At 41.5% G+C, this 13,646-nt stretch overlaps 1 protein-coding gene across 2 annotated transcripts in view; it reads left to right on the top strand.

Moving 5' to 3' along the window:
• The window catches only part of ZC3H6 (zinc finger CCCH-type containing 6), a 67,920-nt gene extending 55,711 nt beyond the window's left edge, over nucleotides 1-12,209 (top strand). For both annotated transcript variants that reach the window (XM_089777583.1, XM_089777584.1), the window contains exons 10-12: nucleotides 791-1,308; nucleotides 5,560-5,796; nucleotides 9,794-12,209. In XM_089777583.1, the coding sequence (XP_089633709.1) occupies nucleotides 791-1,308; nucleotides 5,560-5,796; nucleotides 9,794-11,298 (2,260 nt within the window). In that variant the 3' untranslated portion in view covers nucleotides 11,299-12,209. The remainder of the gene's footprint in view (nucleotides 1-790; nucleotides 1,309-5,559; nucleotides 5,797-9,793) is intronic.
• Nucleotides 12,210-13,646: the final 1,437 nt, after the last annotated feature.

The raw sequence follows: 13,646 nt of genomic DNA, 5'->3' as shown, positions 1-13,646 counted from the left end.
TCAAAAAAGGTTCCCCACATGTGCATTATAGTTTGGAAAAACTGTAATCATTCCCTGATGGTCTGAAGAACTACTTGACTAAGAAAATACAGTTCCCAGATCTGTTCATATCCAAACATTGGTGATATTGATGCAGGTTAAAGTTAATAGAAGATATCTTGCAGTATTAAGTGCGGTGTTTACCTTAGATCTTAGTTTATCCTGTGTAGCTGACACATCAGGTAGTCCAGTTTCTCTCCTGATACGGTTGCCTGCTAGCATAGTAATTATCCTTTGTTTACCATCTTCTTCCTTGGATTTTCTCCTTTAGGTACCCAATTCAGTATTTGTTTAGCATGTCTCCCACTCTCCAGACAGTGTACATGTCTCATTCACAGGAGGTTTACTACTTTCAAGTGTAATCATGTTCCCCGGAGAGCACAACACTTCTACCATTTCAATTTCTTTTCCATCCATACGTTTGCATCTGCTGTCCAGTTTCCGATCTTTATCATTTTGGGTTTCTCTGTACTAGTTTTCACTGCTTCCTGTTTTTCCTCTGCTGTAAAGGCAGTCATTCCTTTCCACATTGTACTTAGTAAAGTGGTGACTTGTTTACTCTAGGGGCAGGATGAAACATTGTGGAAGACAGATGTCATTCCAAACTTCTAAAAGAGTGTGGTTAGGAGAGGAAAATGTCTTTTTTGTTTAATGTTGCATTTTAAAAAGGTATAAGTTATGTGTACCACAATCTGGTTTTGTGTAGGATGTATATGTACTTGTCCTTTACTTGTCGATTTTCTACTTACAGGCCACCAGCTTTCTATAACAGCACATCACCACCAAGACCACAGTTTCAAGGAAATGACCCACATCCTCAGCATATGTATAATCCAGGGTCAAGTCCAGGGCCTGGTCCCAGCATACCACAAGGACATAATGGACCAGTAATGCACCCAGGTTCTCCTGGGCATCACCCATGTACAGGGCCTCAAGGTCCAGCAATGCCACACAGCCCTCCTTTGCAACCTGTTCCACCAGGCTTTTTAGGACCACAGGGTCAAACCGGCATACCAATTCAAGCACAAGCTGGTCCACCTTTAACACCACCAGGCATTGGTGCACCATACAACACTCCAGGAGTTCAAGGACATATGATGAATATATCCAGAGAGAATCATTGCCCGCCAGGCCCACTGTATCAGCAGATTCCTGGTGAACGACAGCAGAATATCAATTATGAATCCATTCAGAACCCAGCTGATTTCTATGACAATTATTATTCACACCAAGCTGTACATAGCTTTCAGCCAGCTAATAACACAGGAGGTAAGTTTATGTTCAAGATTGTTTTTATTCCTTGGTGTTCCTGTTTCTGGAGTTATTACTGCACATCTAGAACAATCGAGAGAAATATTAGAAAAAATTAGCCTGTTTGAGATATGTCTTTAAAAATATTGTGAAGCAACCTTCTTTACAAAAGAAAAAAGATTCTAGAACTTGCAAAAAAGAAAAAAATCTAGCAGAGAACCATTCTGTGGAGCTGACTGAAATAAAGACACTAGGACTAGTACTTGAAAACTTAGCATTTTCAAGAGTTGTAATGCACCAGGCTAAACAAGCTAGTCAGTTTTCTTCCCTCTGACTCCTTTAGCTTTGTTCTGTACTCAACAGATAACATATGCAGTGTAGTTGTAGCTGTGTTTGTTCCAGGATATTAGGCTATGTCTTTGCTGCGAGTTCTTCTGGCAGAAAATATGCTAATGAGGGACTCATTAGCATAAGTCATAATCTCATTAGCAAATTTTTGCTGTTTCTTTTTGCACAAAAAGAAACAGCAGGAAATATGCTAATGATGATGTGACTTATGCTAATGAGTCCCTCATTAGCATATTTTCTGCTGGAAGAACTCACAGTGAAGACATAGCCTGAGAGAGACAATAAGGGTGAGATGATTTCACAGAGAACAAGAGCCTTGTGGATAAGGGAGAAGCGGTGGATGTCATATACCTAGACTTTAGTAAGGCATTTGATACAGTCTCGCATGATATTCTTATTGATAAACTAGGCAAATATAACTTAGATAGGGCCACGATAAGGTGGGTGCGTAATTGGCTGGATAACCGTAGTCAGAGAGTTGTTGTTAATGGTGCTAAATCCTGCTGGAAAGGGATAACAAGTGGAGTTCCTCAAGGGTCTGTTTTGGGACCCGTACTGTTCAATATCTTCATCAATGATGTAGATATTGGGATAGAGAGTACGCTTATTAAGTTTGCAGATGATACCAAACTGGGTGGGGTTGCAACTTCTTTGGAGGATAGGGACATAATTCAAAATGACTGTAGCAAGTTAGAGAAATGGTCAGAGGTAAACAGGATGAAGTTTAATAAAGAGAAATGCAAAGTGCTCCACTTAGGAAGGGACAATCAGTTCCATACATACAAGATGGGAAGCGACTGTCTAGGAAGGAGCATGGCGGAAAGGGATCTAGGGGTCATAGTGGACCACAAGTTGAATATGAGTCAACAGTGTGATGCTGTTACAAAAAAAGCAAATATGATTCTAGGTTGTATCAACAGGTGTGTTGTAAGCAAAACTCGTGAAGTCATTCTGCCGCTCTACTCTGCACTAGTTAGGCCTCAGCTGGAGTACTGTGTCCAGTTCTGGGCGCCACATTTCAAGAAAGATGTGGAGAAATTGGAAAGGGTACAGAGAAGAGCGACAAGAATGATTAAAGGTCTAGAGAACATGACCTATGAAGCCAGGCTTCATGAACTGGGCTTGTTTAGTTTGGAAAAAAGAAGATTAAGGGGGGACATGATAGCGGTTTTCAAATATCTAAAAGGGTGTCACAAGGAGGAAGGAGAAAATTTGTTCCTCTTGGTTACTGAGGACAGGACAAGGAGTAATGGGCTTAAAGTGCAGCAGGGGAGGCTTAGATTGGACATTAGGAAAAAATTCTTAACTGTCAGGGTGGTCAAATATTGGAATAAATTGCCAAGGGAGGTGGTGGAATCTCCCTCTCTGAAGATATTTAAGAACAGGTTAGATAGACATCTGTCAGGGATGGTGTAGACGGAGCTTGGTCCTGCCTTGAGGGCGGGGGGCTGGACTCGATGACCTCTCGAGGTCCCTTCCAGTCCTATTATTCTATGATTTGCAGAAACACCTAAACTATAGATTGCCTTTGCAGAACGATCAAAAAGAGAGAAACATTATCTGTTCAGAGGCCTTCTAGATTGATCTCCAGCTGCATCATCAGCCCACTCTTATTAGAGCACAAGTGACTTCTGTAGTATGTCTTGGAGGTTTTATCTATAGGGGGCATGTGTAAGGTGGGTATCTGGAGCTGTGACCATACATTTACAAACAATACACTATTAGTCCATAATTTCTGAAGATGCAGCTGTGGGGGACAACAGTAATACAGAGATCTGTTCCCGCTGCTTCTTCCTCCCACCTTACCCCTGTTAGACTACTACTGAACAATCACCCATGTGTAGAATGTGGTTAGGGACTAGCACTCAAAGAAGAAATAAAGATTACTTACCTTTAACAGGTTCTCCAAAATGTGTGGTCCCTATCTGCATTCTATTATTCATCTTCTTTCCCCACTGCTCTGGGTCATGATGTAGATTTATGGTAAAAAGGAGGAACTGGAGAGGCATCAGTCTGTACTTCCCCTTACTCCTTTGGTTCAGAACATGAGAACAACTGTGCATCCACAGGTACTACTTGCTAGGAATCGCCAATCTCAGGTGCTTGGTGTGCATGAGTACCCATAAATAGAATACAGATTTGTGGACCCTCCTGTTACAGATGAGTAAACTCACTTCAGAGTCTAACTTTTGGCCTAAATCTAGATGAATCATGGAGAGCTTGTCTGAACAGCTAGTGGTTATCTTTTTTTCCCTTCAGACCAAGCAGTCATTTTACATCAAAAAAGCTCTGTTGTATTTGGAAGATATCCAGAGTCTGGTTGTCTGATTTGTAAAACTTGCAAAAGATTCAAGAGCTTCATTTTCAGCTGACTATACACTGTGAACCTAAATATCACTGCCTTTCAATTTAACTCCTGTTATTCATTACTCATAACTTAATGCCAACACAGACTCAGTTAAGATCTGCTTTTTCTGTTTAATGTGTTTGAGTGACTGCTTCAGCACCTTGTGGGTTCATATGACTGTTTTGTGAACCCCTCAGGTACTTTTTGTGTGACAGTCAGAGCAGAAGGCTATAAAAAGTAGTGGAGGGGAGATATATAAGCCTCAGACTGAGAAGACCCCTGTTCCCAGAGTAACAGGGAAGGGCTGGTTTAGTACCAGCAGAGGCAATTGGGGGCAGTGGAAGACCTGGGGCTAATTAGGACACTTGGGGGGGGGGTATTAAGAAAACCAGTTCAGACTGGCTATAAAGGAAGCTTTGACTTCAGTTGGGGCACGCGTGTAGCTGAGAGGGTGGAGGAGGGTGCTGCTCAGGTTAGGAGGAAAGGAACCAACAACTGAACACTAGGAATATGCACTGGAGAGTAGGAAGGTGCTGGGGAAAGTGTGGGGAAGTAGCCCGGGGGTCTTGGAGCTGTCTGATAGCAGGTGTCAGGGACTCACGCAGGAAGCTACTATTACAGGGCCCTGAGCTGGAGCCTGAAGTAGAGGGTAGACCTGGGTTTCCCTCCCAACACCCACCTCCCCATTTCCACTCGGGGAAAAGGATTGTGGCATTTAGTCTCCGTTTTACCATATGCTGGCTCATGATGAAAAGAGCTCAGCAAAAAGCAAACTAAAGCCCTAGGCGTGGTGTCTAAAATTGTGGGCTGCTGTAAGCCTGTGAGTCAAGCAAATTCACCTGGAAGTGAAGAGAAGGACCCACCGAGTTTTCATAGGCACTTTGTCATACTGGTAAAATCTGTCTTCTCACCCTCACTCTTCCGAATTTATCAAGGCAATAGAGAAGCTCTATCCTCTTTTCATAACTTAACAGAATTTAGTGTTAGAAAAAATTGTATCATAATGCAAGTATACTAACAGAGACAAAATCAAAGTTCAAGAGGTAACCTTAATTCTGTTGTTTCCTAATTTTTGGAGCGCAGTCCTAAAATATTGTAATGTAGCATTTCAGTCTGCGCACATACAGATATTCATTTAAAAAACAGTTCTTTGAGTGCTTATTCATGTGTATTCCAGTCAGGTGTCAAGGTACACACACATGCATGGTAGCTAGAAGATTTTTTCCTCTAGCAGCTAGCCTTAGCCAAGGGAACAGTATGCCTTTGTATCTTATTTTAGCACACTATACATGTGCAAAGTCATCTGAAAGCTTGAGAATTGTATGATTTTTCTACATTTTTTTCTGCAAACAAGCAGTTTTTAAACAGTTAAGCAGCTTTTTCAATTGGGGAAAAATCAGAGCTGACTGCAGTTTGTATGTCATGTTTTAGCCTGTTTCAATTTGAAAGATTAACCAATATAAGATGAGATTTGTAAATATTCTCAATTTATTTCAGTTAATATTGCCTTGTAATGTTGTTGGCCATTTGTTACCAGTAAATTAGCTGATTGTTTTTTAATATTGTGCACACAGATGGAACATGGCATGGAGAATTTACTGACCACCAGGCTCATCTCATTGTTCAAGATTCACATAAGGGTGGAAGTGAGTCAGATCGCATCAATAAAACAGGTCATAAACCTGCTATTAATGTACCGGATTTTCTTCCAGCAATGCAGAAAGCCCTTTTCGTAAGACTTAGTCAAAAACAGCAAGAAGATGGTGAGCCAATGAGCAGTCAATGTCAGAGGGCAATGAGCAAGGATGAAGGTGACTGTTAAATTCTAAACAAAAAAAATATTGTTTGTATAATTATCCCAGTTTTTATTTTGTGCATATTTCATTGAATTACACTCTTCCTATATAAGCTTTTATTTTAATTCCAGCTGAGTTACTTAGGGTCCAGTTGAGTTACTTATTTTCCTAACCTGTTCTGTAGTTTTTCTGTGGGTGCTTCAGATTTACAAACACCTTGGGAGTTGAGATTGATCATAACTGTAAAATGTTCACAACTCTGAACAAATTGTGGTTATTTTTGCATAAGTTTATAACTGAATGTTGACTTAATAGAATTTTGAAACTTTACTATGCAGAAGAAAAATGCTCCTTTTGATCCTCTTAACTGTTTTTGTGCTTGTTCCATTTAAATTTTCTTACTGTCGCAAATCATTTTTTAATCTTTCTCTTTATTTTTAAGTAATTTATATTTAACACAGTACTGTACTGTATCTTCCTTTTGGAGGGAGCGGGGGGGGGGGGGCGTCTCTCCTGCTGCCTGATTGTGGACTTCTGGTTCCCAATTAGATGTGGGATTGACCAGTGAGTTCATGACAGGTGGTCTACTGAGTTGAGTAGTCTTCGTACCAGTCTTATTCATTATTTTTATTAATCACCTTGGGTCAAAAGTACAACTGCACTAATGAAGTGTGCTGTTGGTATAAGGTTGGTAGGTATCCTCAATACAGAATGAGGATCAGAATAGTATACAGGAAGATTTGGATGATATTGAAGACAGGAGCAACAGAAGTGGAATGAAACTGAGTAGTACAACATGGAAGATCAGGCACTTTTCTCTATATATTAAAATATTTCCTGCGGGACAACAGAATGATGTCATCACCTGCTTCAGGGGGTAGCAGAGTTAGTCTGTACAGGATAAACTTACAAAACAACCAATGGCCTGGTGGCACTTTATAGACTAACAAAACATGTAGATGGCATCATGAGCTTTCGTGGGCACAGCCCACTTCTTCAGATGACTCCGGTCATCTTAAGAAGTGGACTGTGCCCATGAAAGCGCATGATGCCATCTACATGTTTTGTTAGTCTATGAAGTGCTACCAGACCATTTGATGTCATCACATCACTCTGGGTACTGCAGCCCCTTCCCGTTCAGCCTCCCTGCTGCTAACTCCATTAGCTCAGAGCACAGCCTGCCCAGCCCCAGCCCTTCTCCAACCAGAGGGGGCTGAGAGGCCTGGGCTGGCTGTGGGGGAGGGTGTGGCAGGGACCAAGAGGCCTGGGCTGGCTGCAGAGGAAGGTGGGGGACAGGAGGGCAAGAGGCCTGGGCTGGCTGCAGGGGATTGGGGGGGTGTTCCCAGAGGCCTGGGCTGGCTGTGGGGGAGGAGGGTGAGAGGAGGGGGGGCAAGAGGCCAGGAGTGGTGCGGCCCTGGTCCTCTCCTCCCTGGCAGTTGGTGGGAGAGTCAGGCCTGCCTGCCCCCAGAGATGGGGGTTGGCGAGTGCAGCGAGCAGTGGGTACAGCCCGCTAGTAGGATCTAGTAATAAGAATGTCACCTACAACCTGGGATTCTCCCATCTTACTGGGTCCCAGAGCTTGGGCTGTAGCCTGAACTCAGAAGTTTACATAGCCTGAGTCCCATGAGCCAGTGTCAGCCATGAGTTTTCAACTGCAGGGTAGAAATACCCCGAAAGAGCTTGGCTTATTTAGCCTAGCAAAAAAAAAACTGAGCAGAGGATAAGTTGGCTATCTATAAATGTGTTAGGGGACAAACATCAGGAAGAGAGAAGAGCTAATTAAGCTAAAAGACAATGCCTGACAATACCCAAGAACAAGTGGGTATAAAGTGGCCGTGAACAGATTGAAGCTGGAAATTAGGTTTCTGTCCATCCAAGTGGTGAGGTTATGAAATAGCCTCCCAAAAGGAGTTGCGGATGCAAACAACTTAATTCTGAGAGAGATATGGACAGGTTTATGAGTACAGTTATATGAACGGGTTGCTTGCTGTGTCAGGGAGGAGGGTCAGAGTTTTAGCAGCCCTGAGGCTCATTCGTGGTTTGTGTCTTGTATTCTTGAAAGCCATCGGGGCTTCACCCAGCCATATGCAGGTGTCAGGAAACAGTTCCTCTCCCAGTATATTTGGGGTGAGAGGGTTGGTTCTTTGGAAGCATCAGAAATGACAGATGGGTTTCTTCTTCAGAGTGTTGGTGTTGGTCACTTGACAGAAATTATTTAGGCATAGCCATTTCTTTGCTATTGCAGGTGTCTTGGGAATTGATGCACCTTGGCCTCCCTGGTCTTTCTGTGGCACACTCTGGTCTCCTGTGGGCTATAGTATTTTGGTCTAATTTCAGTTGGGTTTACACTGTGGCCACTGAGTGGTGTTGGTGGCCTGTGAGCTACAGCAAGTCATACTAGATCTGGTGGTCCCTTCTGGCCTAAACTCTGTGACTGTTTGAAGGGAGGGCAGATGGCCTGCTTCAGTTAAGAAGGGTTAGTGCAGGCACTGCTCAGGAAATCATCAGCAGGTGCTGACAATCTGGCCAACTACCACTCCATGTCCTGTCTTCTGGTTTTGTTCAAGATTATCAAAAAGGCTGTGGCAAGACAATTCTAAGACCTCCATGATAATCTAGGTATGATCCTGGGTCTGGGATATAGACCACATTGGTAGGTTATCTCTTCCTGGCAATGGATGAAGATACATTTAATACAGGTTGGACCTCTGTTGTCCAGTACCTTCAGGACCTGACTAGACCCGAATGAGGGATTTTGCCAGAGCAAGAGAAGTCTTTTCTGGTCCCACTGCTGCTGGCCTGCTCCCCTCGCAGCCCAGCTGAGCCACACACCAGCTCCCACTTGCCCTCCTCCCTGCAGCCCAGCTGAGCCATGTGCCGGCTCCTGGGCCACACACCCTACAGCCTACCTGAGCCATGTGCTGGGTCTCCTCCTTCCATAGCCCAGCTGAGCAGGGTGCTGGCTTCCACCCCCACTGCCTCTCAAATCGGACCAGGCTCCCAGTCCCCCACCCCTCGCAGTGCACCAGGACACTCTGATCCTGGAATATCTGCGGTCCTTCCGGACTACTGATGTTGCTGGACCAGCAAGTTTCAGTTTATAGAAGTGCACCTGTATTGCCACCATAAACACTACCAGTAGTCTTCAGTACTGTTCATCATGAGGTGTTACTAATTCACCTGCAAAGCAGAGCTGTGGCAGATGGACTGCTTTAGCATGACTCCTTTCCTTGTAGAATTAAATTAAAAATTAGAAATCAATTAAACAGAATTGTTGACAGGAAAAAATATTTAACCACAAAAATATTGGAAGATGTATACAAAATAAGAGAGAGCAGCAATTGAGTGTGTATTATCAAATTATTATAAGTAGATTTTTTTTTGCTCACTTCTGCAAACTAAAATGATTTCTGTGATCCTGATTTATAGTTGCTGTTACCTTATTTTTTTAAGTCTTAACATCAGACAAAAGCCAGTTATTAAGAAATTATACTGTGGAGGCAGGAAAAGAGAATAAGGGAATTTGTGTGCAGCTATCTTGGTCTTGTTAACAAGAGAGCAAGAGTCAGGCTAAGTCTGTGGCCTGAGAACGCGAGATCTGTAATTAGACGCTGCCTTTGCCTCTCGCCTCCATACGGAGATAAGGATAGAATGCTGACTGTGGCAGGGACCTTGAGATAAGGAGCATCTGGGTGGAACTAAATAACTGTTAGCCATTGGTGTTTGTAATGGGAAGGAGACTAATTGTTGTTGTTATTATATCTAATAGACAGTATATAAACTGCATCATAATTGCTTGTATTTGAAGATCTGCCTCAGAAGGGGGGGGGGCTCCCCCCCATCCAAACCAGTTTTTCCCTTGCTGCAGCTCGTAATAAAACTGCCTCTGGCTACTTGTTGCTTAAACACAACGCAGAGTGAAGACAATGTTTTCTTCCACAATACTTAGTTCAAAGCATATTGAATCTCCTGTGATCATTTGTTTGACTAATCTTTGGGTTTTTTTTTTTAGATGATAACGTGAACTGGTACTCCAGTAGTGAAGAGGAAGAGGGGAGCAGTGTCAAATCAATATTAAAAACCTTAAAGAAACAAACTGAAAATATTAGGAATCGGCAACAACATTCCACGGAACAACATGTGGTGGTGGTTCCTACCGATCCACGACTTGCTAAAGAGAAATGTACCGGAAACCAGGCTGTTGATCCAAGGCTGAGGTCCACTCATAGATCCAGTACTAGGAAACCTACAGAGTCATCATCTTTTGACCCCAGGCTTGCACGGGATCCCAGAATGTTAAAAGTTAATGAAAGTGGTCTTGCAAGCTCTTCTGTTGGTGGAACAAAATTAGATGTCCATCATGCACATACTGGAGTGAAGGTCAAGCAGAAAGGAATAGATGATGATGAAGAGGATGGAGAACGAGAATTGAGAGAGAGAGCGTTTTTAATACCTTTGGAACCTTTACCTGGTGTAACATTAAGGGATCCACGATCTCAGCTTAGACAGTTTAGCCACATTAAAATGGACATTATCCTGACCAAACCAAATTTTGCTAAACACATTGTATGGGCTCCTGAAGACCTACTTCCAATACCCTTACCCAAACCTGATCCAGTGTCTTCAATTAATTTACCTCTTCCTCCTCTAATAGCTGACCAGAGGCTTAATAAGTTACGTAGTTTAAAAAGCGATCCTCATCCAAATGCAATTCCAGCTGACCCAAGACTGGCAGCAAAAGCAAAAAATAATATAACAAACAGAAGTGGCTATTTGGATCAGTCTACAGATTTGCATGCCAGTAGTTCAAGCAAATTAGGAGATCCTCGCTTACAAAAAAATGTTGATCCCAGACTCCACAGACTATCTAGTACAGAGGGTCATCATGGAATCACAAAGGATTCTCATCCTCCAAAATTTGACCCTCGTCTAACTAGATCTGGTATTGGTTCATCCCAGCCCTCAGAAGCTGTAATTTGTAAATCTGATCCGGACGTTCTGCCTCCTTATGCACCCAAGCTATCATCTACAGGTGTCAGATTGGGAACTCCAAGCTCAATACTTAGTGGTATTAGTTTGTATGATCCAAGAGACCAGAGTTCATCTTCATTAGACCCAACTCCAATTAATTCAGGAGAGAATGGAGATAACCAGAAAAAAAGTATTCTGAAAAACACTAGCAAAAATGAATCTGCTCTGTCAGAAGATATGCTGCCACAGAAGTCTGTTCCAAATACGGATAAAAGTACAGAAGGATCAGCAGAGGCCAATTCAGAAAAAGGAAATAGCATCAATAAATCTCAGGCTAAGCACTCCAGTACTGCACCAGCAGTGCATAATCTTCCTATCCAAGCTTTGTCAGGATTGATCAGACCACAGTACAGTGATCCAAGGCAAGTTAGACAGCCTGGACAGGTAAATCAAATGCAAGATAACGATCCAAGTGCAGAATCTGATGATAAATCACTAAAAGAGGTTTTCAAAACTTTTGATCCAACTGCTTCACCATTTTGTTAGCAATTGATTTATTCAAGTCTTTTTACGGTTGTGAATATTGCAGTTTTCTGCTGTTTTGTAACTGGTTTACCTATTTGCTTTATTTATTTTTAAATTATCAACACTTTTCAGCTGCTAATCTCAGAACCACATGCAGTTTCACAGTATGCTATAGTGTTTGCAGAGCTGTGGTATTTTCTATGATATTTTTCCAATTTCAGGGAGGTTAATAATTGACATGTAGAAAAGTCCCTCTATCATGTTAGATCTGATAAAAAGCACTTTCATTGTAAATAAGTCATTAAGAATTCAACTCGGAAGACCTGTATATGTGTAAGTTGTCTCTTTCATAATCAACATTTAGATATTATGATTGCCACTTTTGTATGATTGTATAGATTCAAGCAATATGATGTACATTACTGTGAGAGAGACTATTTAAGACAAGGATTGTCTTACCTATCAAGCCAAACTGACTAACTGAAATATACATAAATGAAGTAAAAGGAAAATGTTGTTCCTCCTTTTCAGAGCAGATGATGTGTAAGGCATTGTTTTTATTCATGCAGTCAATATTCTTAGTGTAAAAGATACCTATCACATATTGAGGAGTTAAAATGTCATATCTTTTTAAAGTATTTTATTCTATACTGTATATAGAAGAAATTGTGAAGTACATAACTAGAAAAACATTACTGTTAAAGTGGAGAATACCTAAGTTGTCTAATACAAAAAAGTTTATTTAATTTTTCATGCATACACAATTCTGAATTAGTGCGATAGCTTGCATTTTGGTGTTCATGTATTTCAATGTATTTTTGTATTCAGCTGCTTAATTTGTATTCCTTTTTTTTGTATTGATGTAACTGCAGTACTTGTATTCATTGTGTCTTTATGACATTTTTAACAAAAAATTAAAAGATACAATCAAAGTCTGGTAGTCACTGTTGAATTGATAAGCCTGCTAAAATATCAGCTAGTTAAACATACAGAAAACAGTAATGGAACAAGTCTGAAGCAGAGCTGATCAAATTTGCTGTACTGCATTCAACTGCCACAAGAACTTTAGTAGGCAAAGCTCTCAACTCCAAAGTGACTATTAGTTCATTCATGGTTTCAGGGTCAGACTCTTAGTAAGAGAGAGAGTTGGAGGGTGGATTTGGGGAGATGGAGTTGGTTTGTTTATATAAACTAAAAATATCTGGATGATTATTCATAGTAACTCATTCCATATGGAGCAATCAGCACTCCGATGGCGGACCTTTGAGCACTCGTGGAGTAGCAAGCTCAGATCATAGTTGCCTCGTCTCGTTTATCAGAGGGGTAGCCGTGTTAGTCTGGATCTGCAAAAACGACAAGGAGTCCTGTGGCACCTTATAGACTAACAGATGTATTGGAGCATAAGCTTTCATGGGCGCAAAAATCCACTTGGTCAGATGCATGACATGACACGAAAGCTTATGCTCCAATACATCTGTTAGTCTATAAGGTGCCACAGGACTCCTTGTCGTCTCCTTTGTTCCTCTCTATGGGCTGGTTTGGTATAGTGTGGTTGGTATATAGCTGGTTGGGTTGTTTTTTTGTTTTATTTAAACAACTAGATTTTTATGACTTCTCTGCTGCAGAAATCATGGTTCCAGCCCACTTGGGTTACTCCCTTTCATTGTATCTCATGGCCTTTTTTCCCTTTTCCATTTAGCGAGGTGTTTGGCCTAGGACATGCTGTGGTTGGGACAGCACCTTACTGTTGCTCATAGATGACTGTTGAAATGTCTGTTGTGCCTGTCCAGACTGGTGTTGCTACTCTCTTGCCTTAACTGAACCTAGATAAATCAGGAGGGCAATCTGATGATAAATATTAGATTTGTGCTGTGTGGCAGAGTTAACATTGCTTATAGGAACTTAGCCTTTCAATTTGACTTTATGATCAATTTCTGAATCTTAATGCTATATGAATAACACCTAATTATCTGGAAAAAATATAAATAATACAAACGAATAAAGATTGCAGGTGACACACAGATTGGTGGGGGTAGTTAAGAATTACTTGGAAAGGTGAGTGACCTGGAATACCTTGTAAGCTCAGTGCAGTCAAGCAATATGCATGTTAATACAGCCAAATACAAGGCTTTTACATCTAGATAGAACAAAGAATATAGGTCACACCACCTGATAGGGGCTGTATTCTGGAAAGTTATGATTCTGGGAAGGACTTACAGGTTATTGTGGATAACCAAATGAATATGAACTTGCAGTGTGATGTAGCAAAATGGACTAATGCTATATTTAGAAATATCTAGCAGGAAGAGGGAGGTGATATTACCTCTGTATAGCATTAATGAAACTATTACTGGAGTATTTGGTCCAGG

Source organism: Pelodiscus sinensis, chromosome 3 (genome assembly GCF_052426305.1).
Source record: "Pelodiscus sinensis isolate ZL-2025 chromosome 3, ASM5242630v1, whole genome shotgun sequence".
Classification (NCBI taxonomy): Eukaryota; Metazoa; Chordata; order Testudines; family Trionychidae; genus Pelodiscus; species Pelodiscus sinensis.
The sequence above is the reverse complement of the archived record's forward strand: the minus strand, read 5'-3'. Positions and strand labels throughout refer to the sequence as shown.